Below are 22,821 nucleotides of genomic sequence, written 5' to 3'. Positions count from 1 at the left end.
GATTTTAATGACAACCATTCTACAATCCTTTCCATCTTCAAAATGCTTCACGTTAGTCAATGTCCTTACCCCTCAGAAACACCCTGTGAAATAAGCACTGTAAGTATTCAGTTTTCTTCTGGATTGCTTCACTCCCTTGAAATCTTTACTGAGAAACCCTGATAATAATGGCTTCATTTAATCACTGCTGCAAAGTTCTGATGTGCTGTTAAAAGCTGTTTCATGACATTGTGGTTAGCAGCCAGTCAGTTTAACTGCTTCATTTGCCCAACAGCTTTTACTCTAATGAAATAAGTATATCTGCATCCAGGTTTGGCTAGAAAGATGCATGTCTGATATTCTTAGGGCCCAATTCTTCACCCATTTCCTTGGATGTCATGCCCCTTTACTTCAATGAGTAACTGAGGGCAGAACCGAAATTTAGGATTTTTACTACACAATTAGCTCCTCAGCACTGTGTGTGTTTCCATTGGCCTAATTTGATAAAATACTTCTTTAAAATTCAGCTTTCAAGCTTCAAAGTTATACATACATGTGGTATGTATGCCATATTAGATGTACTTGACAGTGCAGATTTCATAACATGCCACAAACAGCGGTCCATTAAATTCCTTTATTGAAAACAGAAACACTGCATAATTACAGATCTGATGAGGAAACTGCAAACAATATAGACTACTTCTATTGCCAGCAAAATACAGTTATAACAGGAAGTTTAGACATACAAATATAAAGTGTTTCTTTCATGCCAGATGGTTTGTGTATAACAATGCCATTAGGAGTGTTTAATTGTGCTTCTACAAAATCTTTAAAGAAGGATGAGGTAGAGTTTCCTTTGCTTTACCCAATATTTTTTTCCCACACATCTGTTCCTTTAATACTTTTATATGCTCAGATCTTGGTAAAATATCCTGTTAACTTGAACATTTATGAAAGCAGAGACTCTTCAGAGGTGTTTATTTCTCCCTGTTTAAGTTGACAATTTCTCCTACTTAAAATGCCGGAATTCCAAGTATTTCTACAGTACATTAATAACCAATTCAGAAACTGATTAGATTGAGGCATTCATTGACCCAAACACATACCACTCTAATGAAAATGCTTTAATATAATTTAATATAAAAACCCTATTATTCCTCATCATTATAAAGACCCTTCAATATCCAGTCAATTTATACTGCAGCAGCCCAGGCAACCCTACTAGAAGGTGAAGGATGGAGAAGAAAGAGATTAATTTCTTGGCAACATCTTAAATTAAGGGATGATAATAGTTAACAATTATCTAATTCTCCTCCTATCATGAGCCCTAGCCAGCTACTGGCACATGATATGATAGAAAGGTTTTGTGGGAGTTCGATTTGAAAAGATATGGAACCTTTCATCTTACATGGTTGGCTTGACTCTAGCACCTAACATTTTTTTGCTGTTTGGTGACCTATACAAAATGAGTTGCTGGTCTCAGTCAAGCTGTTAGGCTCCGATTCAGGAAAGCAAGTGCATAACTTTAAGCACTTAAGCTTGTGATAAGCACTTTTCCAAATACTGATTCACATCATAAATCATCACTCCAACATTTGGCACTAATTGGCAGTCTTGCTCTAAGGGCCGAATGGGCATAGAAATACTATGTGGACCCCAGAACATGATTGAGGTACTGTGGTGGAGCACACTGTAGGAGGTTATACTGTCACTGCCCTTGCTGTACCTGTTCTGCGGATAGAAGGCTTCACCCTGGCACCTCCCACTAGCACTTAGTATTGACCGAAAATCATTGGAAGCCAAACACAATGGGAGCTACATTTGTATTCTAAATCAACGCGAGGAAGTGCTGTCAAATGGGGAGACACCAAAGACTAGAACCACCGGGGGTTGTCTTGTCTCAGAAGTGCAAAGATAAACTCTGAGGTATAAGAGAAAGGAAAAAGGACCCCCTATGTTATCCATTTCACTGAGGAACACCCAGGGTAGAAGGGGGGGGGGTTGATTCATGAATGTTTTGGATCCTGGTTTGACTGAAACCAGCAAGCTCTGCAGAAAAAGCTTAGGTGAGAGACTATTTTAGACAAAGGATTGTAGCCTGCTAAAATTAAATTTTAATCTAGCAGACGTGTGTTATACTTTTATTTGTAACCTTTGGCTCTTATTACCATTCCTCACTATCTCTTAAATCTCTACTTTATTAATAAATATATATTTGTTTTGAGTATTAATAGATTACAGTGCTGTGTTCTTAGATTGGAGCTGGTACTCAGTTGAATCAAGTAAACTGGTATTTGTGTTCTAGTCCCTTGGGAGTTGCAACCCCCGTAATTACAGAATGTCCAGTGACAGGGGCTGAACACTACGGGAGGGATGCTTTTGGAGTGGCTGGGGGACTGGGATGTACCTATTGTTAACCTACAATGCAAAGTAAGGGCCGGCAGAGCCCAGAGGACAGTGTTTGAGTGGCTGAAGGGCTGGTAGTGACAGGGAGCTGACAGCCAGCTACCAAAAGAAAGACTTCCTCATGCTGGAGGCAGCAGGATAATGTGACTCAGAGTCCTGGGTACCCTAAGAAAGTGTCACAGCTGTTGCTTGTTTTTCTTCTGGACACTTCTTAAAGATTATGGGTGAGTTTGGGGTTGTTGGGAATATTTAAAAAAAAATTTAAACCAAATTATTTTTAAATCCATGTATATTTTAAAAAGAAAACCAAAAAATTTGTAAATATTCCTGTACAGAAAGTTATCCAAAGCTCTTTTTCTTATCTCAATCACTTTTACAATTATGCCAGACATAATAGAGCTGATGACCCCTTCAGTGTGTCTGATCCTGCTGGAGGGCAAGTGCCTCCGATGGCAGTTCCCACTTAAGTCAACCGCTAAGCACCTGGCATGATCAGGTTCTAAAACAGACTTAAATGAACTAAGAGAACTAACTATTGTATGGATGGAAGGAGAACATATTTTACCTAATATTTTTCCACACACATAGTTGGTCATTAACATAAGTGATTTCTCATGGGGGTTATTACAAAGAATTGTGAAGTCATTTGTAAATCATGGTTAATTTCTTCTTCAAAGTCTTAGTCTCTTTTCTTATAATAACCTCATTCAGCCTGTAATTCTAAACATTTAGGCAAAAAAAACTTCTGAAACTTAAAGTTAGACCCCTGAATCCTTATCTGGGCTCCTGAAAAAATTGCCAAATTTTCGTAAGTTCTTAGCATCCAGCAGCTCCCATTGACTGTTAGGGTCCAATGTTAATATCTTGGCCTTAATAATTCAGATAAAAAGTGACTGATTGTGTCTGGTTTTTAAAATCACAATTTTTTAAATGAGCAACCCCAGAATAAACATATCCCCCAAAACATTGATTCTATCCTTTATCTACTGAGTCTTTCTATCCTTTTTTTTTTTTTTTTTTTTTTTTTTTTGGTGGGGGGATTTATTTTGTGTATTTCAACACAGGTCTTCCTTCAGATTAAAGGAGAGTCACATGGGTCTATCCACACTGGCAAGAGCAGAGTGTTTCCAACGTGACTGATCCTAGTAGGGTACTGGCATGGTTCTCTAGCCCATGGGGACAGGTTTTTTTTGTGTGTGTCTGAGAAACGACCTTTGCAATTGTGCCACAGACCAAGAGCATGACCAGTCTGATTTGGTAGTATTTTTACACCTACTTTGCACTGGTGTAAATGACTGCACAAGGGCAATGGAGAATCAAATGGAATTGGGGACACCTATAGCATGGTTTGGCTAATACTGTTGTCAGATTTTTCCATCCTGGTCAGGGAAAATATATTGGAACCTAGCCTAATAACCACCATGTTTAACAAAGGAAGATGATTCTAATACTACTGGTAAGATGATTCTAATACTACTGTTTCTTTACCAATTCAATGTCAGTATCTTCCTCCTCCATTATGAATAACAATCTAGCTACCTAAATTAAGCAAGAAGGAACATTATCTTACCATTAGGAAGAGGTATTTTAGCAAATATCAGTTATTCTTTGCACAATCTTGACCTTCATGACAAAATGTATTTCTGTAGAACTGGATAAAACACAGCACTCTAATAATTCTCAACTGCTACTTGCTGAAGTCAAGAGCACTCAGCACCAGAGTAGGATGGATCCCACAGGGTGATTTGCATGTTATGTTATAAGGCACAGCTCTAAAACGGGATAGGGTGGACTTCTAGTATACAGGGGTTTAGAAGCATGATGGATAAAGTTGCTCCTACGCCCTTGATTTTATTTTTATAAACGTAAAAATTAAATTTATCTCTGATCAGTGAATAGTGCTCTTGTCAAATCTGTACTGTGTGTCAGATGCAATTTTAAACTTGGAACTGAGCTATGCATTTTGCAGGATTATAGTCCTACTGCAGGAAACCTTAAAAATAAGACACATCATACAAAAAGTGTGTGTCTACATATAACATTGTTCCTCTGTATAATCAAGATGTTGCAACTAATCAGGAAGGGATGCTTCAAATGCTGGCTCTGCATCTGGCATCTATCTGTGCTGCTTAAACAGATTTCTTGAAGTGAATTAGATTCATAGAAGAGATTTTACCTGTAGCAAAATAAATTCTGTTTTGTTAAAGGCTAGATTGAATCCTACGAGCCACATAAGACGTCGTAATAATTATAAGAATATTTTGCATTTACCCACAATGCTTGTTGACCTCAAAGTGCTTTGCAAACACACAGTTCCATTTTTGGATTACAGGAGAGCTGATGGTTAGAGGATGGTGACAATACATACCTCCCCAGAAAGACTCCTGGATGAGGATCATTCATCCTCCTTCTCCTTGCTCCAAGGAGGACCCACTTTGTTGGCCAGGGTCTTTAAGGGAGGCTATTGCTGGCAGCACTAGCCTGGTTTAATCCTTGCATTCAGGGGAGTGAAAGGACAGACTGTGTCCACTTCCTGGATGGACAGGCATAGGAATTGCCATACTAGATCATCAGATCAGTGCTCCCTCTACTCCAGTATCCTGTCTCTGACTGTGACCAGTACAAGATGCTTCAGAGAAAGGTGCAAGGAACCCTGTGGTAGACAGTTATGGGATAACCTTCCCATATGGGGAAATGTCTACCTAGGTCCCAGCAGCTAGTGGTTGGCTTATGCTTCTGTGCTCATAACAGGGCAGACTTTTTAAGATTTCTCCCGTGTCCCCCAGGCCAAAAATATGAGATCACTGGGTATTTATTCCTCGCAACACCTGCGAGTTAGGTTGCACTGTTTCCATTTTGCAGGTGGGCAAGTGGAGTCAAAGAGAGGCTAGATGACTTGCCCATGATCACAGAGTCAATGTGAGAGCCAGAACTGAAACTCTGAAGTACGTGGCTCCTCAGCCTTTGCTCAAACTCCCCTCCTCTCTAGCATGTGCCCCATTTTGCAAATGGGATCAAAGAACTCAGGGTAAAAAGTTTTTGGCTAGGCTTTTGTGTTATGCTCCAGGTATGAATAGCCTACTTGGCTTTCAGTGATAATTTGGTTAGATACATGGAAAGAAATAAGAATTCGGCAGTATATTTTGCATTTCATGAAGGCCATGAGACTCCAGACTTACTGTTTAAACTAAAGCTGGTTTTGTTCATTATGTTTAATAGAATTTGAATTAATGGAATGCCCTGCGCAGTCTTGTCTAGAGGCTGACCATGTGAAAGGAAATACAGATTTAAAAGCTTTAATAAAAATATTTTGGAAGAGGCACTTTGCAGACTGGGATGAGTCTGCTAGGGGACGTGGGCAGACTTAGCTATGGCTGGAGTTTTCTGGGAATCCTTCTCATGGACACTGTTGAAGACTATATTGAGTCATTGAGATCATCCAGTGGCCATATTCCCTGGCCAGCATCTCCCATTTTTTGGTCCTTGCTGCCCTCCTAACTCCCCTGTCAAGGAAATTACATTTGCTTTGTGCTGCCACAACCTCCTCTGGATGGACTTTCTACTCTGAGGATCCTTTGCCAGAGTTCTCACCAGAATAAATCATTGTTACCCCTGGGTGAATTTGCTCTGAACTGCTATTATGAATCTGGCAATGCAGTGACAGCTGCTAATTCCACAACTCCTGCATCATCAAGGTTTGTATGAAACACTAGTTTTTGTGGACCTCTGAAATGGGATCTCATTTTAAGGACTTCTTTCTGACAGATAAATAGCTGAAACTAAACTGAAAATTAGGAACATGCTCAAGGCTGAAAATAATCAAAGAATGAAGTGGGGGAAAGAAAGAACTTGCAAAAATTATAGTTCATCATTATCATTTTAAAGTACCACTGTTTGTAAAGCATACACATGTGAGAGGCTGAATCGCATTTGATCAGCCAATTAAACATTAAATAATTGCAGCCAATTATGCAAATATCACACAATTATTAATTTGTTGATCTTTTCTGAACAGCCTCAAATGTTCCTAATGTTAGACTATCTTATTTCTTAAATGATCAATTAGTGTAACCATAACTAAGTGATGAAGAATGGATAATTGCCTAGTTATGATGTACCATACCCTTTCTATGTTAATCTGCTACAATTAAACAAACAGCGCACATAGAAAAGAGATGCGCAGATGTTCTTTTACAGTCTATCAGCTCAGGGAATAGCATGGTTCCTCCCTAAACTTTATGGGCTAAAATAAGGAGAACACAGTATTGATCAAGTGCTCATTGTTATTTACAAATGTTATTTCTTGGAATTTTATGATAAAAGAATAAAATAATACAGATGCAGAATGCAGGCTATGTATTTCCACACAGGATTGTCATGAAAGATCAAAATACTCTGCTGGTTTATTTAGTATATAATGTTTAAAAACTGGAATCTATTCACCCAGAGCCTGAATGAAAATAATCAAGGCTGTTTGAATTTACCAAGAGGGAGCAAAAGTATTCACAGAGATGACACTAGCTGACTGGGAGTGCTCTACATGGTTTCACTTTTTCTCTAAGAAATAGCTCATATTTTTGTGGATCTTCCAATTTTATCCTCTGTTAGCCCTTGCTCTTTTGAGGTCTCCAGCAGTACAAGAGGTGAAGAGATAAGACAGGAGGTCTAACTCAGGTCTCCCCAAAAGTCAGTGTAGACTACAACAATTACAGGCCAATGTCGAGCCCCACTTAAAATTATTGTAGTCTGATTTAAGACTTTAAGGCGTCAACCACTTAAAGCGTCAACCACTCTAAATCAATTATTATAACTGGTCTTCATTTTTTCATTCTGACTTGTGAGTAGATTACTGTCAGTACTGTCCATGGGGAATTCGATGTGCAACTTCTGTTAATACTACTGATTTCTCAAGTATGGGAGTTGCACATCCAATTCCCCAGGCATCTCAGTCAAACCGAACCACCTAGACTTTTGCTGTCAAAGACAATTATCTAAGCTAAACGTGAGGGAACAGGTTACAGTTCAGTAATAGGAAGCCATTTAGTCTCATTCATGACGTAATCTGGTATGAGCTCTATGACACACTCTAGTCAAAGGCACTCTTCAGTTGTGGTACTTGCCTTGTTGGAAAAACGCCTCTACCTCACATTGTATCTCGATGTATCCCCCATGTTAATTTTTCCAGTAGATGAATAAAAATAAATAAACTACCACTAGCCTATGATATATCACAAGAAACTGAACAGAGACCAGAGCACAGTACAGATTTAAGTTGTGAGTAGAAGAGATACACAGTACTACTGCTACCATAAATGAAACAGCATTTTGTGCTTGTAGGTATATTCTAAATAGAACACTGTCCAACAACTCACTCTGAATAATTGTCACTGGTAACCTTCAACTGTTCTTCAATAAGGTATCAGAACAGACTGCAGCAAGATCTGTCTAACCCATCACTCACGGGACCAGCAGAAAATGGTGGCCTAGTAGAGACTGAGGGTTAATGTTTGACCAAATACTGTACAAGAAAGCCCTGTGGATAATTTTAAGTGGTGGCTTAAGACAAGGGGCTGCCCATTAGAAATGATGCTTAACATATTTTACATTGTGTTAGCAACTGCCAGTTACAGGTGGGGTCAGTTAGAAAGTGTGGGAGAGAAACTCTTCCCCCCCTTATTAAAAAAATACAAGTTAGTTCCCAAAATACTGCTGTATGGCTAGTGTAAAATGTAGGGTCTGAGGCTCCATTCTGTTAAACTGATTTTATGCAGGTATAACGCCACTGACAGCTATGAAGTTATATAAGTTCTATGTCAGAATAACAGAAGAATCAGGCCCCTAGCATTTTGGAGTATTACTACCGAATACTATAGTTCCTTTTTGGCAAGAGACATCTTAAAACTAGTTGAGAAAAGTGTGTGCATAGATGAGAAAGCTTATATGGATGGTAGCATATTTAAGGGTTAAAGAAAATTTGCAGAAGTTATTTATTTCCTAATTGTGAGCTAACAGCTCTGTATCTGCTTCCAAATGGCAACAAGAGAGTGTATCATGAGTCTAGTGGTGTATGAAGAGGTAAGGGAACATGGTAGTGCAGAATGACAAGGGGTGAACAAAATTCCTCTGTTCTCCTGCATTGAGCACTTTTCCACTGGCAAGCAGCGGAAGATATAGGAGAACCCATACTGGAAAGCCACGGCCTCTTCAGAAAATAGAAAGATCATATTAAGAAACAAGTGGGCCAGCCAGGGCTGGGAGCACTGTAAAGCCTTGGGTGGGGAAAGATCACTTTGTATCTTGTAAGTTCTTATAAGCTGATTTAGAAGTGGTGTTGTTGGGCTCTGAAGGGATTTCCCACCAAGTCATCCTCATTCTAAAGGCGTGGTTGCTATGACATAGGGCCTAAAAGGTGAGGTATGATGTTGGCAGAATAAAAAACAGGGGCTCCTCAGGGCTCTGGGAATGCAGAGAGGAACCTCCCACATAAGTGGAGTAACAGAGAAAAACATAATCCATTGCCTGAGGATGCAAATGAAATAGGACTAAGGGATAGTAACTGTTCCCCTAAGTAATGGGCAACTTTTTTTATATGGCAGTCTTCTCCGGTAGTGGTGGCAGTTGAAAAAACATCGTGGCTTACACTGAAGACCAGTTGAAGGGTATTTGACAAGTTTTTGGACTGTACATAAGACACAAGGAGGCACCAAGAAAACAGTTGGGACAGTTCTATTGCTTACATCTAGCATCTCTAACAAGAAGATAGGCTTCTATTAGCAAGACTATGGTAGAAATCATAATGATTGTGTTCACATTCCCTGGCATGTGGAAACAAATCACCCTGGGGAGGAAAGGGAGAACACTGACTACCCTACGCACAGCTCTAAATGGGCAGCTACAGAAAATCGGTGATTATTCTGGTGTAACGGTTTGGCCTGTCGGGTAGTGTATGGAAGGTCTGATCCCCGCCACTCTGCATTCATGACACCAGGAGTGTCCATTCGCTGTCTTCTCTTCCGTACTGAAACAAAAACAAAGAACGTATTTCAGGAAATAAAGATAACTCTGCACCAACAAAATTTTCCCGTGACCTGACTTTCGTTCACTCTAAGGCCCTTTTCCACCACTCTGGCAGGGTAAAGGGACCTGTAGTGGGAGTAACTATAACTTACACCTACTTCAAAGCTCCTTTCCACTGCCACAACTGCCCCCTATAAAACACATTATTTGTGGTTTTATGCCTTAGCTACAGTCTGTGTTTTAAACAAAGCTGAAGGCAGTTTGACACTTTATCCATCTCTACGGAGTAGACTGTGAAGGGGTGAAGATACTCTCCTGTGAGAGGATATAAAGCAGACCAGTCCTGCTTTGATGGAGGTGTTTATGCATTTAATACAACATGTGTTAAAAGTCCCGCAACTATTCCCTGTGGTCATTTTACTAATCTGCTCACATGTGCAGCCCCTGCTCAGGTCCCAATATGCAAATGCATCTATTTCCCCCTTTTTTAAAAAGTAGCTTTTTATTACATCTTTTTTATTAAACCTGAAATAAATCTAATCACAAATATCACAGAGTAAAATTAGAGAAGATGTTACACCAACATGGTAAACCAAAAAAAACAGATCTACTGTGGATGAAGAATGAGTCTGCTCTCACTGTGTAATAAACAGGGTTACAGAAGGCAGGGATGGAAAAGACCTACCATCTCTCTTCAATACAGTCCCAGGGCAGAGGACAGTTAGCTATTACACTGACACTGCATTTGATCTTAATCTGAAGGTAAACAGTTCTAAGGCTCTCTGTCACAAACCCTGTAATCAGACACAGCTCATTCATTTAGGTAAATTATATGTGGATATAGGTTAGTAGTAGATGGAGCACTGGATCCTTCTGAGAGGGCATGGAAACTCTCTGCAACAATGGGACAAGGAACCGTTCAGAGTCCATTTGTGACTGTCTGGCCACAGAGGGTGGAAGGAAGCTACTTTTCAACTTCTAAATCAACAGTGAGGGAGACCAGGGCAGACCTGGGTGGAGAAAGGACTACAGCTATACAAATTAGTCCTGGGAAGGGACAAGAAAAAGACTAGTAGAGCCCAGGAGGGCTGAACATTGTTTGGGGTTTGGACTTTTGTTTATCTTTGGAAGGTGAGGACTTTGGCTTTTGACTAGTGAGTCAAGTGTACCACAATGGTGAAGGTAAAGCCCTGTTACAGTGAGAGAAAACAGCGGTCAGAGTAGAGAGAGAAGAGAAATCAGTAAATGATGTGGGATTGTGGTTAAGGGGACAGGTGGAAGTAAAGTCTAATCTCAAATATTGGACATGTCAACTCAATTACTACTTATATTACAGTAGCACCTAAAATCCCTGACATCAGAGCCCTACTGTGCTAGGCACTGTACATATACATAGTATGAGACAGTCCTTGCCAAGAGGAGTCTACAATCTAAATGGACAGACAAACCAGAGAAGTAGTATCCTTGCTTTACAGGTAGGAGAGGCAGCATAATAATGAAATAATTTGCCCAAAGTCACATGGGGAAACTGTGGCAGACCCAGGAATGGAACCCAGATCTCCTGAATCCCAGTCCAGTGCCTTTGAGTCAGATTATCTCTAGACTTCACCTGTGGGTCAGACTAAGATGACAACAGAGAGCTGAGTACCATCTGCATACGGAAGGCACTGCAGCCTATACATCTCTAGTGGCCCAGTATACACACTGAAATGGAGTGTGGAAGCATGGAGACCATAAGAGAAAAACCTTAGGGCAGAAGAGCAAATTAAAAGATGAATTCCGAAGAAGAGAAAAAGCTCTTGGCTTGTTGCTGTGTTCACTTGAAAAAACAGCATTTGGGAGTGCTGTCTTCGAAGGCTAGTGGCTGAACAGCTCTCTGTACAACACAACACCACAATGTCTTCTAACAGTCCTTGGGGATATTTCTTCTCCTTGTTGCTAATTCTGCTATCACTGGACACAGGTCTGCAGCACAGCTGACGGAATGTGTTACACCATGCTCGAAAAGCAGGGCTCCATTCATGACATTTCCAGGTCAGTTCCTTGTCCCCACCATAGATGCTTCATGCTTCCCTGGCATTGCAAAGCAGCCATAATGCCAGTTTAACCGAACAGTGCAGGATTCCCCCAGCATGGGCTAATCCCTGGGTGGCAAAGAGACACTGTAATGTAGAGGGCATGACTGGAGAAAAGGGAGTTGGCGCTAACCCTGGTGATCCTTTACTATGGAACAGCCCCTTGGGAGTCCTAGGCAGCTGGTATAAATCACAGCAGCTGTGAGGCTCCTCCGATTCACACTAGAAATTTACCTGGCTCAAGCACTGGCCAATGAGGCACCATAAAGGCTCCTGTCTCCCTTCACGCCCCGTCCAAGCTGAGCAGAGGCTGCATCAGCATTTTCCATTAAAAGAGGTGAGTTCTTTATGTTGAAGTTTACTCTGCTAATTAGGATAATTACTGCTATTAATTCACCTGTCAAGTAACTGAGTGAAACTCAAAAACCTTGGGAATTTATCTGAACCTCCAGAACCTGCAAAAATGGGCAGGAAATCTCCTGAAAACAAGCTCTCTTGTGACTTCCAGTATCCCCTGCTTCTGTTCGTAAGAACAGCCTCACTCAGGGCAGATCTACACTGGGGGTGGCGGGAGATCGATCTAAGATACGCAACTTCAGCTACGAGAATAGCGTAGCCGAAGTCGACGTATCTTAGATCGATTTACCTCGGGTCCTCCCGGCGCGGGATCGACAGCCGCGGCTCCCCCGTCGACTCCGCTTCCGCCTCTCACTCTGGTGGAGTTCCAGAGTCGACAGGAGTGCGTTCGGGGAACGATTTATCACGTCTAGACGAGACGCGATAAATCGATCCCCGATAGTCGATTACTACCCGACGATCTTCTGAGACGTACTCTCAGACTTCAGTGTCTCACCCTGTTCAGCACCAAGAAATGCAGAGGTGCATAAAACTGAAATCACAATCTAGACTTCCTTAAGTTCCCCAAAAGGGTCAGTATGGATTCAGTTTTTGCCAAAGGTTTGAGTTCATTCTCATATTTTAGAAAAGAAGGATGGTTGTGCAGTTAAGACACTATTTTGGGACTAAGTAGATCAGATTCCATTTCTGGATTGGCCACAGACTTCCTATGTAACCTGGGCAAGTCACTCAATCTCTCTGCTGCTCAGGTTCTGATGTGTAAAATAGAGATAATAATACTTCCTCCTCTAGCCAACCCTCTCTACCACTATTTTCTCAGGCTTGCCTATTTAGTGTGTGTAGCAGGACTGTCTCTTATTATATATTTGTACAGCACCTGGCACAATGGGGCCTTGATACTGATCGTGGCCTTTAAATTCTACTCTAATACAAATAATAATTTCACCTGAAACTGTTGACCTATCCCACCCAAATTGCTTTCTGAGCTACACTTTAAAAATGAACAAGCTTTCACTGCATCCTCCTTAAAAATACAAATCATCATGAAGAAGCCATAAATAATCTACAATATTTGGAACCACTGGCCATATTAGCCAAAGCATTCAGGGCTTCTTATTTAGGGAAGAAGGAGGTTGCCTGCACTGATTGGCATTTCAGAGGCAGTGCAATTCCCAGAGAGAACCTCATCTTTAAATCCTCTAACTCAAGCTGTTATAGAACACAGTATTCTGTGATTGATGCATTCATAACCACACCAATGCTATACACAGAGTAAATTATTTCATCTAAACTCTCTATCAATCTATAGTAATCACAATTTCCTTTTAGTAACACAAGTGTAAATGCATACTGCAGCGTTCCCCTGTCTCTTGCTACTGCCGCGAGAAATGTAATCAGTACTGCCCACAAAGTTCTAATTTGTCATTCTAGCTCTACTTTCCACTGAACAGCTGTTCAAATCTAAGTAAATCCTGTTGCACATGGAGGATTGTGGATTACAAAAAACAGTAAGTGGCAGGAAAACAGATCTAGATGCAAAATAATCAAAGAAATCTGAAAATGTTAAACTAGTATGTATTGCATACGAGGGAACTGGATGGCAGAGGTGATTAGCAATTGGATACGGAGCGATTCACCTCTAGGTTACTGGTTCAAATGCAGTGTTCATTGCTGGAACTGAAAGTCCCTATCATCTAATCACTGTCAGTTGGCATACACAAAATGAATTAGTAGTCTCAGTCCAGCTCCTAATATAGAGACCATTACGACAATTGGGCCTAATTCATACAGCATCTTTATGCAGAAGCACACACAAGCCCTTTACGTGCTAAATACAAACATATGGGAATTGTTTCCTCTAACACTGAAATGCTCCACACCTCCATGGTGGAATGTGGAAGCTGCTTAGCAGAGCACAGCAAACAATACTGTATTCCACTGAAATTACATGGGGAGATTTTTTTGAGGGGAATCAGAATATAAATGACCCAAGTGAAGGGCATGGGAGCTGCCTGTGATAGTTTATTAGTATCATGTGTTTCATCTGTCAGTTTGATTATTATTGTGTTGTTTGCTATATGATTATTAAGGGTTACTTTTAGCATGGGTTAGTTTGCAGGTAAACAGGAAAATGGAGAAACCCTCCTGATAGCCACCAGTACTTCATGGGACAAAGCAGGTGTCGTTCCCTCTGAAGTTTATCTCAGACTATGTTGGGTTCGACACCCTTGCCTTGACAGAGGAGAGGGGAAACCCAGGCAGAAAACTGAAACAAAATTTTGTAGTGGATAAAAACCTGAGTCCCTGAAGCTCTGGCGGCAGGGATGCAGAGACTGCAGGTGTGCAAACTGTCTCCCGACCCCAGAGGTGGGGCGTATGGATTGGCTAGGCCTACCTAAGCTTTAGGTACGACAGGCATGCATATAGGCTGTTTGTTGTGTTGAAAAACCTTTTTGCCTTGTTATGTTCCTGTTGTGATCAAACAATACTTTGTTTTGAAAAGGTGTAGAGACTACTCTGGATGGGGTCCATGAGGGAACTGGAGACAAGCCTAGAACCCACAATGGTGGATCCGTGCCACCTGAGAATTCTGTCACAGAGGGGGAATCCAGCAGGGCACAGATTCAACAACTTTCTAGCTGCTTTCTAGCTGCTTTTCAGCAGGGTGATGAAAAGCAGGTCGGACAGAATCTATATGATAGTATCCATGTGTGAAACCTGCAATAAATAGAACAAGAATCCAAAAGAGCTACTGAAACTACCTAAGTTGCTCGACTGTCCCTAGTCCAAGGCTGGTACACACTACTTGATTTAAAAAATGAAGGGTTAGTGGAATGCTATTCATTTTATTTTATTTTTAACTACTCTATTGTACAACACATTGAATATCACATTGTAAATCTCAATATGTTAGCCATGGGATTCCAGGTGAGTTGATAGCAGACAACGGGCCACAATTAATGAATGACTCAAACTGACAATTTTTTTATTGCTCTATCAGTTCATGCCCACCAGGTGAGGATTTGCAGAAGAGTCAGTAAAAATTTAAAATAAAAGCCCTGATAGATTCAAGGGATCCATATTTAGTATGGATACTGCAACACATCTCACTATGTTTTATTAGGATCACCAGTTCAGCAGCTCAACGGCAGGAGGATAAAAACCTTAGTGGCAACATCTAATGTGCTTCTTGAGCCACAGACATTAACTCTGGGGCAATTACGAAATAACTATTGCAACCCAGATCAGAAGAAATACTATGAGAAGAATGCCAAAGAGTTACTGCCATAGTAAGTGGGAGAGAATGTTAGAGAATGTTTGCAAACAAAGCGACTTGCAACCTGTCAAGGTAACAGCTATTCTATCCATGCTGAGGCCATATATCATTCACCACCCCCTACAGGAGGAAGAGAAGACATCTAAATAAACCAAGGAGGACACTGGTTCTCAGCTTCTTGAGGATGTCCAGAATGCTATTGACAGTCTTTGTGCACTGACCGAAGTAAAACATGCCTCTCCAGATACTGAGAGCAAATACAAGTGCCAAATGGTAGATCCATCCATCTTAACATCCAACAAGCCACTAGAGGAGGAACTGTTTTGGGAACAAGTAGTGGCTGCATGATCAGAAAGACATTGAGCCTACAAGATAGCAGTTACTGGCCAATATCAAATACCATGCCCACCATCCAAGACATCACTTTGTGGGGGGGGGTTAATTGATTGGCTGTACTATTTTGTGGAAGTTGATATTAGGTTTTATCTGACTGTGTATTTTTTTAAAGGGAAGATGAAACAGCTGCCACTGGAGTTTGTGGATAATGACTGAGTATAACTTTTTATAATCCTGGTCCATGTCATGTGACGAGGACATAAACATCAGTCTTTTACAAGCACTCCTGTATTTCACACCTGTATAAAATCACTCTGTTTCAAGATGAAAGAGGGAGGGCAGGTTTTAAGGAGTAAAACAGCATCCCTCAGTGACATGTAGGGTAAATATCTTCCTGCACCATCCCTTATCACTGATAATCTACGAAGGTTTCAATGCCAGGAGAGGTGGGAGAAAGAGTCTATATTTTGATTCCTGGAGCCTGTAACAGAAAAACTATTCATTCATTCTATTTCACCTCTTTCATTATGTTATCAATCTAAAGAAGAGAATCCCTTACTTGGATATCAGTCAGCTGATTCAGGAAGCGGGTTGCTAACTGAGGTCCATTCTCCATAGTTGGAATGTGCAAATTCTAGATGGAATTAAAATGAGAATAAGTCCTAGAAGCTCATCATGTACAGTCAAATAACAAAAGCAACAACAAGTACATGCAGATATAAATGTCTTTCAAATCTGAGGACCTCAAAGCACTTCACAAACATTAATTAAACCTCACAACACTCCCATCAGGTGGGTAAGGATCATTAATATCCATTTTATAGGAGACACAGAAAGCTCAAGGATCAGCTGACATTCACGTCAACTGTACTACTTCTATTGACTGTAATGAGAGTTGGTTTAGGCCCTCCTCAGGGGGGCCAAAGGAGTGGCAATAAAGGACTTGGCCAAAGGAGTGGCAATAAAGCCAGGAATAGAACCCAGCTGCTACCGGAGTCCAAGCAAGGTCTAATCACTACTCCACACTTACCTTCTTGCTCAATCAGTAAGGCTTGAGGAGGAGGATAGTCAACTCAAAGAAGCACCTTTCTATTTACTATCTACACTGTGTATTGTGTTAAAAACAAGTACATTTACCATAATTTTCAACCGTCAACATCTTAATGTTTCCCATTCGTATCTCAAAAGCATGATCAGATTAATAGATACAGTCCCTCTATTAGAAGCATCATTTTCTACATAGTTATTTTATTTGTTCTGTTGTCTATCTTCACGAAGAAACATATCAACATACCTCTTGGGCTGGATTCACTGGTCTGCGAAGTTCATTTTGTGCAATGTAAGCAGTGCAAAGTGAACTTAAACAGGACAAAGAAATGCTCTACAGAATTCCCCCTGTTCAGGGGGAATTTCCCAACTGGTGTACAGCAGACAGAAACAGTTATGCCATCTCCTGTACCAGCTCTGCCATCTGTGTCCTCTCCAACAGAGCTGTGCTGCCTGGTATAAGGGGAAGGATTAAGTCAGGCATGGGATGGGGTTAGGAAGGAGACATATTAGGTCAGGGGCGTCTAAGTGCCCGCGTACTGGCTGGCGGACGACTATCCGCCGAAATGCCGCCGACAAGCAGCGTCATCCAGAGGCGTCGTCACCGAAATGCCGCCAAATTCGGTGGCATTTCGGCGGCGATGCCTCTGGATGATGCTGCTTGTCGGCGGCGACGCCTATTGACGTTGCCGCTTGTCAGCGGCATTTCGGCGGATGCTCATCCGCCGCCATGGTCCTCTGTGGCTCATCATCTGGCGCCCACCAGACGAAAAAGGTTGGGGACCACTGTATTAGGGGATGGAAGGGGAGTGGTCATGGTGGAGCAAAGCCATGCTCTCTGTATGACCCGTTTCTGCTGATGGAAGAATTTAAATCTCCTCCTCTGCAATTTTAATTTATGCCAGGGATGGGCAGAACAGAACTGAGGAACTGTGACTGGCTGTCAGTCTCCCTATTAAGGGAAGATTTGACTGTAAATCACATCACAGAGCTGGCTGAAATGCTTCTAATGGCAAAACGTTGATGAAATTTCAAATTTTGATTTTTTTTGTCTGAATGATTTTTTTTTTTTACTTAAATTTAAAATAAATCTGCCCCCCACTTTTCAACGAACTATAGAGCTGGTAAAAAAAATGAACATCTGAAATTTCAAATTAAACACAAAAAAGAGGGTGGGGGAATTTTGAAAAAAAAAATCAGTTTTCCCTTGAGAAGGGAAAGTTGAGAAGAAGTTGGGAAGAAGTTAGGAGGCAATATACTGATAAGGTACTTCCCGCATGAACCTCAGACAATGCCAAGCTGTAATTATATGGGGAAGAAAAAACAAACACAAATACTTTCCTTACCTTGCCTTTGTATAATATTTTAGAAATAGGGCATACGACACAAGCTGTGCCAGCACCAAACATCTCCTTCACTCTGTTTTCCTCCAAGGCAGCTGTCAGATCACTCATGGTGATGTACCGCTCAGACACTTTAAATTCTCCCTGCGCCAGAGATCAGAAACACAAAACCAGAGCACATGTTCTTAAAGGTCGTAATTCTTTCCTTACATTAGACACCTGTAATTGTATCACAAAGGTGATATTTTTAACAAACCCAGTTGTAGCCAGTTAATTTTCAGTTCTCATACAGCTAAGCAAGCGATGGCCTAGTCAGTAGTTAAATGAATGACCTCCAAGGAAAACCCAAGATCTAGAAAGTGTGATGATGGCAATTCACTAGGTGGCACTTTCCCCTCAAATTTGGTGCTGAACCTCAGCATGGTGTTCAGGAACTCCGTGCAGCTGCAGCAGAACTTTTGGATGGGATGTAAACGGAGGACCTGTATGCTTTTGATCATTGCTGAGCTTATAGTACTTTGTCCATGAGAACTTGTATTCAAGTACAGATTTGAAAACTGCAAGAATACAGGCATTACATCTATGGCTGGACTTAAGGCTGTACCCTGGTTGCTCAGAATGAAGGTGGAGACACATGGGCTATAGGTGGTGGAACAAGGAGCTGATGAGTAGAGTGTAGATGGGGTGATGAATGACAGTTGCTTATTTCCTTACTTTAAGCCAATTGTATTAATGGGATGTGGAGTCTGGCAACTCTAACACAAAATTAATGAAGATTTTTGTGTGGGAATACTTATTGGGAACTAGTTAGACTGTATGTGGCTCCGTGGAACGAATCCTGGTGTCTGGGTGGTTTGGCCAAGACTTTTCAATTTTAACATGCTTCCCCAGTTCGTATTTGGTTTAAAGGATCAGGTGGAACTGTGAGCCATTACTTGAACACAATAAATGAGTTACTTTCATAACAGCGTATCTCACAGTTGTTAAAATTGCTACTACTGAGGGACAAGGCAAACACCCACCCACTTGCGTGCCAGCTCCAAGATGCTCTGCCTCGTCACTCCAGGAAGAATGATGCCATCTAACGGTGGGGTTGCCAGTTCCTCTTCTGTTGAAATAAAAATGCAAACAAAATAAAATATTTAAATGAGAGCAGAAATATCAGACACCATCATGCAATATCCGATATCATAAGATACAAACATTGGTTAGAATTTCAGAGGGAGTTTCTAAATTGCACAAACTCAGTTGGATGCCACTTGTTTTGAATCTATGCATATATCTGAGGGCAGGTCTACACTACAGCCTAAATCAATACAATTTACATAGCTTAGGGGTGTGAAAAAGCCCGCCTGAGTGATGTAAGTTTCGTGCTGTCCACACTGGTGCTATGTTGGCGGGAGTTGCTCTCCCGCCAACAGAGCTTCCTCTTCTCGCCGAGGAGGAGTAATTATGCTGACAGGAGAGCGCTCTCCCATCGGCATAGAGTGTCTTCACCAGACATGCTACAGTAGTGCAGCTGGGCTGCAGTGTAGACTTGCCTTGATTGAATTGGGATTAGGTGTATTTAGTAGTTAGAGTACATGACTGGGTTCTATTCCCGGCTCTGCCACTGGCTCACTGTGTGACCCCGGGGAACCATTTAACTGCCCAACTGCGACATAAGGAGCCACAAGTGGAAGCTGGAAGTGACCCACTCTGTGTCTAGCATTCTCGTCTATAAAATGGATTTGCTACCACTGGTTCTCTCACCGGGGTGCTGTGAGATGCAGTAAATAAACATTTGTAAGGTGTCTGGAGGATGATGTATCATACAAATAAAGCTCAAAGTTAAGTACATACTTCCGAGCTCTGCTCAATGGGGCCTTCAAGTGAGATGGATTTGATAACCTAACAGGTTTTCTGTCCCAGCCAAAGATTCAAATGGTTTAACTGAAAACAAGATTTTGGGGAAGGGGTTGTTTAAACAGAGGGAAAAAATCAGATTTAAATAAATATGTGCTTGACATATCTAATCTCATACTTGGCAAAAAATAACATAGGTAGTTATCTTGGATTAGGTGCAGTAAAGAAACAAAGTATTACATTTCTAGAGAGTGCAATCTCCTTTTTTCCCCTCTGACTCGTTCAGCTAGTCAGCATATCAACAACACAGCTTCTGGCAAAGATTACCAAAAGTGACAAATGATTTTGGGAGCCCAACCTATAACATCTGGGGGCTTGATTTTCATATAGTGCTCTAGCCCCTGCCCTTTGAAAAACCAGGCCCTTTACTTTATAGAGACTCAGAGTTGGCATCCAGCAATGGAGGTGGCACCCAAAAGCACTTGTCACTTCTGAAAATCTTGGCCCCTGCTTTTCAGTAGCTTTCTTCTCTCTTTTTCTACTTTTAAGCATCTCGTTCCTCCCAATTACAGTCCTTCATCCCTTCTGATCTTAAATGGTGTGAGCCTGCTCACCATATCTGGCAGTCCCCAAGGTATTTACATGGATGTCCTCTCACGGCAGGTTATCATCATCTCTTATGCAATGTCCATTGTATGCTTTGCTGCCTCAGTCCATTCAGGGCTATATTTCTTACTGTGGATCAAGAGCTTTGGTTTCTGTTTTTCCTACATAACTTGAGATGTTCCTTTGAAAGTGGGCACACACAATAGATTCAAATTGTCATGGCAAACTATTCAAGTGCTGCCAAAATGTAAGGAGACGACATCTCTTAGGTACCTAACAGAGGTAGGTACAATCCACCCAGGATATGGCTACACACTGTGGGTATGTTCATAGTTCGAGCTGGAAGAGTAATTTCCAGCTTTGGCAGACATACATGCACTAACTTTAATGGAACTAGTGCACTAAAAATAGAAGTGTAGCCACGGCTGCGCGAATAGCGGGACAGGCCAGCTGCCCAAGTTTGATCCTCCTCCAGGACTCTATGCACTTACTTGGGCAACTAATCCATCGCACTGCCTGTGCCACCACAGTTACACTTCTGTTCTCCAGCTCCAGTGTCTATGTACCCAGCGTTGGCAGTTTGTCAGCAGTGGCCATTTATCAGCAGTGGCCATTCCTGATTCAGTGGCAGACTGCTAGATGCCAGGATGCCATCTCTTTCCTTTCTCCCAGGGTTGGAAACTCTAGCTCTCCTTTCTCCTATGAATCCACCTAACAACCAAATAAACTCTCCCATGCCTACCTCCAAGGGCTGTCTGCTCTTTGTCTGGGCCCAGCCAATAACTGAAAGTGACTAAGTAGAAATATCTATTATGGGCAAGTTATTCCATAATTGTCCACCTCTGAAACATTTGGTTACTGGCCATTGTCAGCCAGGATTCTGGATTAAATAATCCACTGGTCTGATCTGGTCTGGAAATTCCCATGTTGGGCGTTTGCTACTTCACCAACTTTGGAATCATCAAATTTGATCATGTCTGAATGTACATACTCCTACTAGTGAAAATAAGAAATAATATGGACCTCAATATTGAACCCTGTGACACACTTGATACTGTTCCCTCTTCAGAGGCTTTACCCTGAATGGTGGAGCGGGATGTGTATAAGATCCAAAATATACTTTGATTGCTGTGAGCTATTTTGAAAGCTTGCCAGGCCAGCTGCCAAACAGCATGGAGTTGATAGAATATGGGAAATATGCAAAATGTTTTAAACTGCCAGCTTTATATAATTTTGTCAAGTATGCATATTATGTCTACCAGCCTGGGGTCACCTAGAGGAGCATCTGCCCCCCTTGCAGCATGTCATCATCTCCGTCTGGTACCATGTGTACACCAAATCTGGCTCCATATGCATTCAGCTTGCCCATCTCTGGGAAATCAGACTATGAACTCACAAACCCCATTTGTCTTTTCATGGGAGAGTCATTTTGATAAGCTGCAAACTCCTGGATTTATAATAGCACATAGGAAAAACAGCCCTGTATGGGAAAACTTCCTATTTGTCTGCTTTTATTGATTTTTATATACATTTATTTGTACTGAGGTAACTTTCCAGAGTCCCCATGATTTAGGGAGACAATTGCTTTAGCTTAGTTGACGAACATCACATAAAGACCATGGTTTTGCTCCCAGCACTTTTCCCAAAGCTGACAGGCTGGGAAGATCATATCTACAGTGCCCTATCCAGGCTCGGGGATGATGTTTCCCACAAGATAGATGTTAAGTCAATTCAGTATGACCAGTGCAATAATTTCCCCTGCAACAGAGGGAAGGGAAATGCCATAGTAATTATCACAGTTTGACCATTCACCCTTACGTTTATAGAGGTGTACAATGTTGGCACCCTTGAAATTCTGTGGCACTGTCTCTTGCTCGATTTTTTGTTCATCTTTGGAAAGTTTATTTTTGCTATTCCATCCTTCCATGAAGGTATGATGACCAGAGTGGTGGGAAATGGCGAGATATCAGAACCCTTTCTGGTCACCAGTGGCACCAAACACAGTTGTGTGCTGGCTTCCACAGTCTCTTCCATCCTTTTATTGGTTATGCTTATGGATGCATTTCATGACACTGACAGAGGAGCATTTACCCAGTTCTGCAGTGTTATAAGTTGTTCAAATTTGCAGCGCTTCCATTCTTGCATGAAAGTGGCAGATTTACGCATTAAGGAGCTTTTATTTGCTGATGACTGTGCACTGACTGACCAAAAGAGCCAATGGAAAGGCTAGAACATTTTAAAATTGGGAAAGAAGCTTTCCCTTTGCGTCTGTTGTGTTTCTCTGGGAAAGAGGGGAACAGAGGGCAGCAGGAATGCTGTGTAAATCTTTAAGACAGGTCTGAGAAATCATCAGATCATACCTAGAATTACTTATTTGAAACCCCCCAAATATGTAAGTAAATTAGGAATGTTTAAATAGAGGCGATCAGGTTTATTTCTTTATTTTGGCTTGTGGATCTCCTCTGTGCTAATCCCAGATGCTTTTGTTTGCTTGTAACCTTTAAGCTGAATCCCCACGAAAGCTATTTTGGGT

General features: G+C 41.4%; 1 protein-coding gene across 3 annotated transcripts in view; it reads right to left on the bottom strand.

Annotated features, from left to right (window-relative positions):
- Window positions 1–3,384: 3,384 nt before the first annotated feature.
- BCAT1 (branched chain amino acid transaminase 1) overlaps window positions 3,385–22,821 on the bottom strand; it is a 95,124-nt gene continuing 75,687 nt past the window's right edge. For all 3 annotated transcript variants that reach the window (XM_034782352.1, XM_034782343.1, XM_034782361.1), the window contains 4 exons: window positions 18,860–18,945; window positions 17,841–17,981; window positions 16,007–16,081; window positions 3,385–9,403 (listed from right to left, as the gene is read on the bottom strand). In XM_034782352.1, the coding sequence (XP_034638243.1) occupies window positions 9,362–9,403; window positions 16,007–16,081; window positions 17,841–17,981; window positions 18,860–18,945 (344 nt within the window). In that variant the 3' untranslated portion in view covers window positions 3,385–9,361. The remainder of the gene's footprint in view (window positions 9,404–16,006; window positions 16,082–17,840; window positions 17,982–18,859; window positions 18,946–22,821) is intronic.

This window comes from Trachemys scripta, chromosome 1 (assembly GCF_013100865.1).
Source record: "Trachemys scripta elegans isolate TJP31775 chromosome 1, CAS_Tse_1.0, whole genome shotgun sequence".
Lineage (NCBI taxonomy): Eukaryota > Metazoa > Chordata > Testudines > Emydidae > Trachemys > Trachemys scripta.
This window is presented reverse-complemented; position numbering and strand designations above follow the sequence as displayed.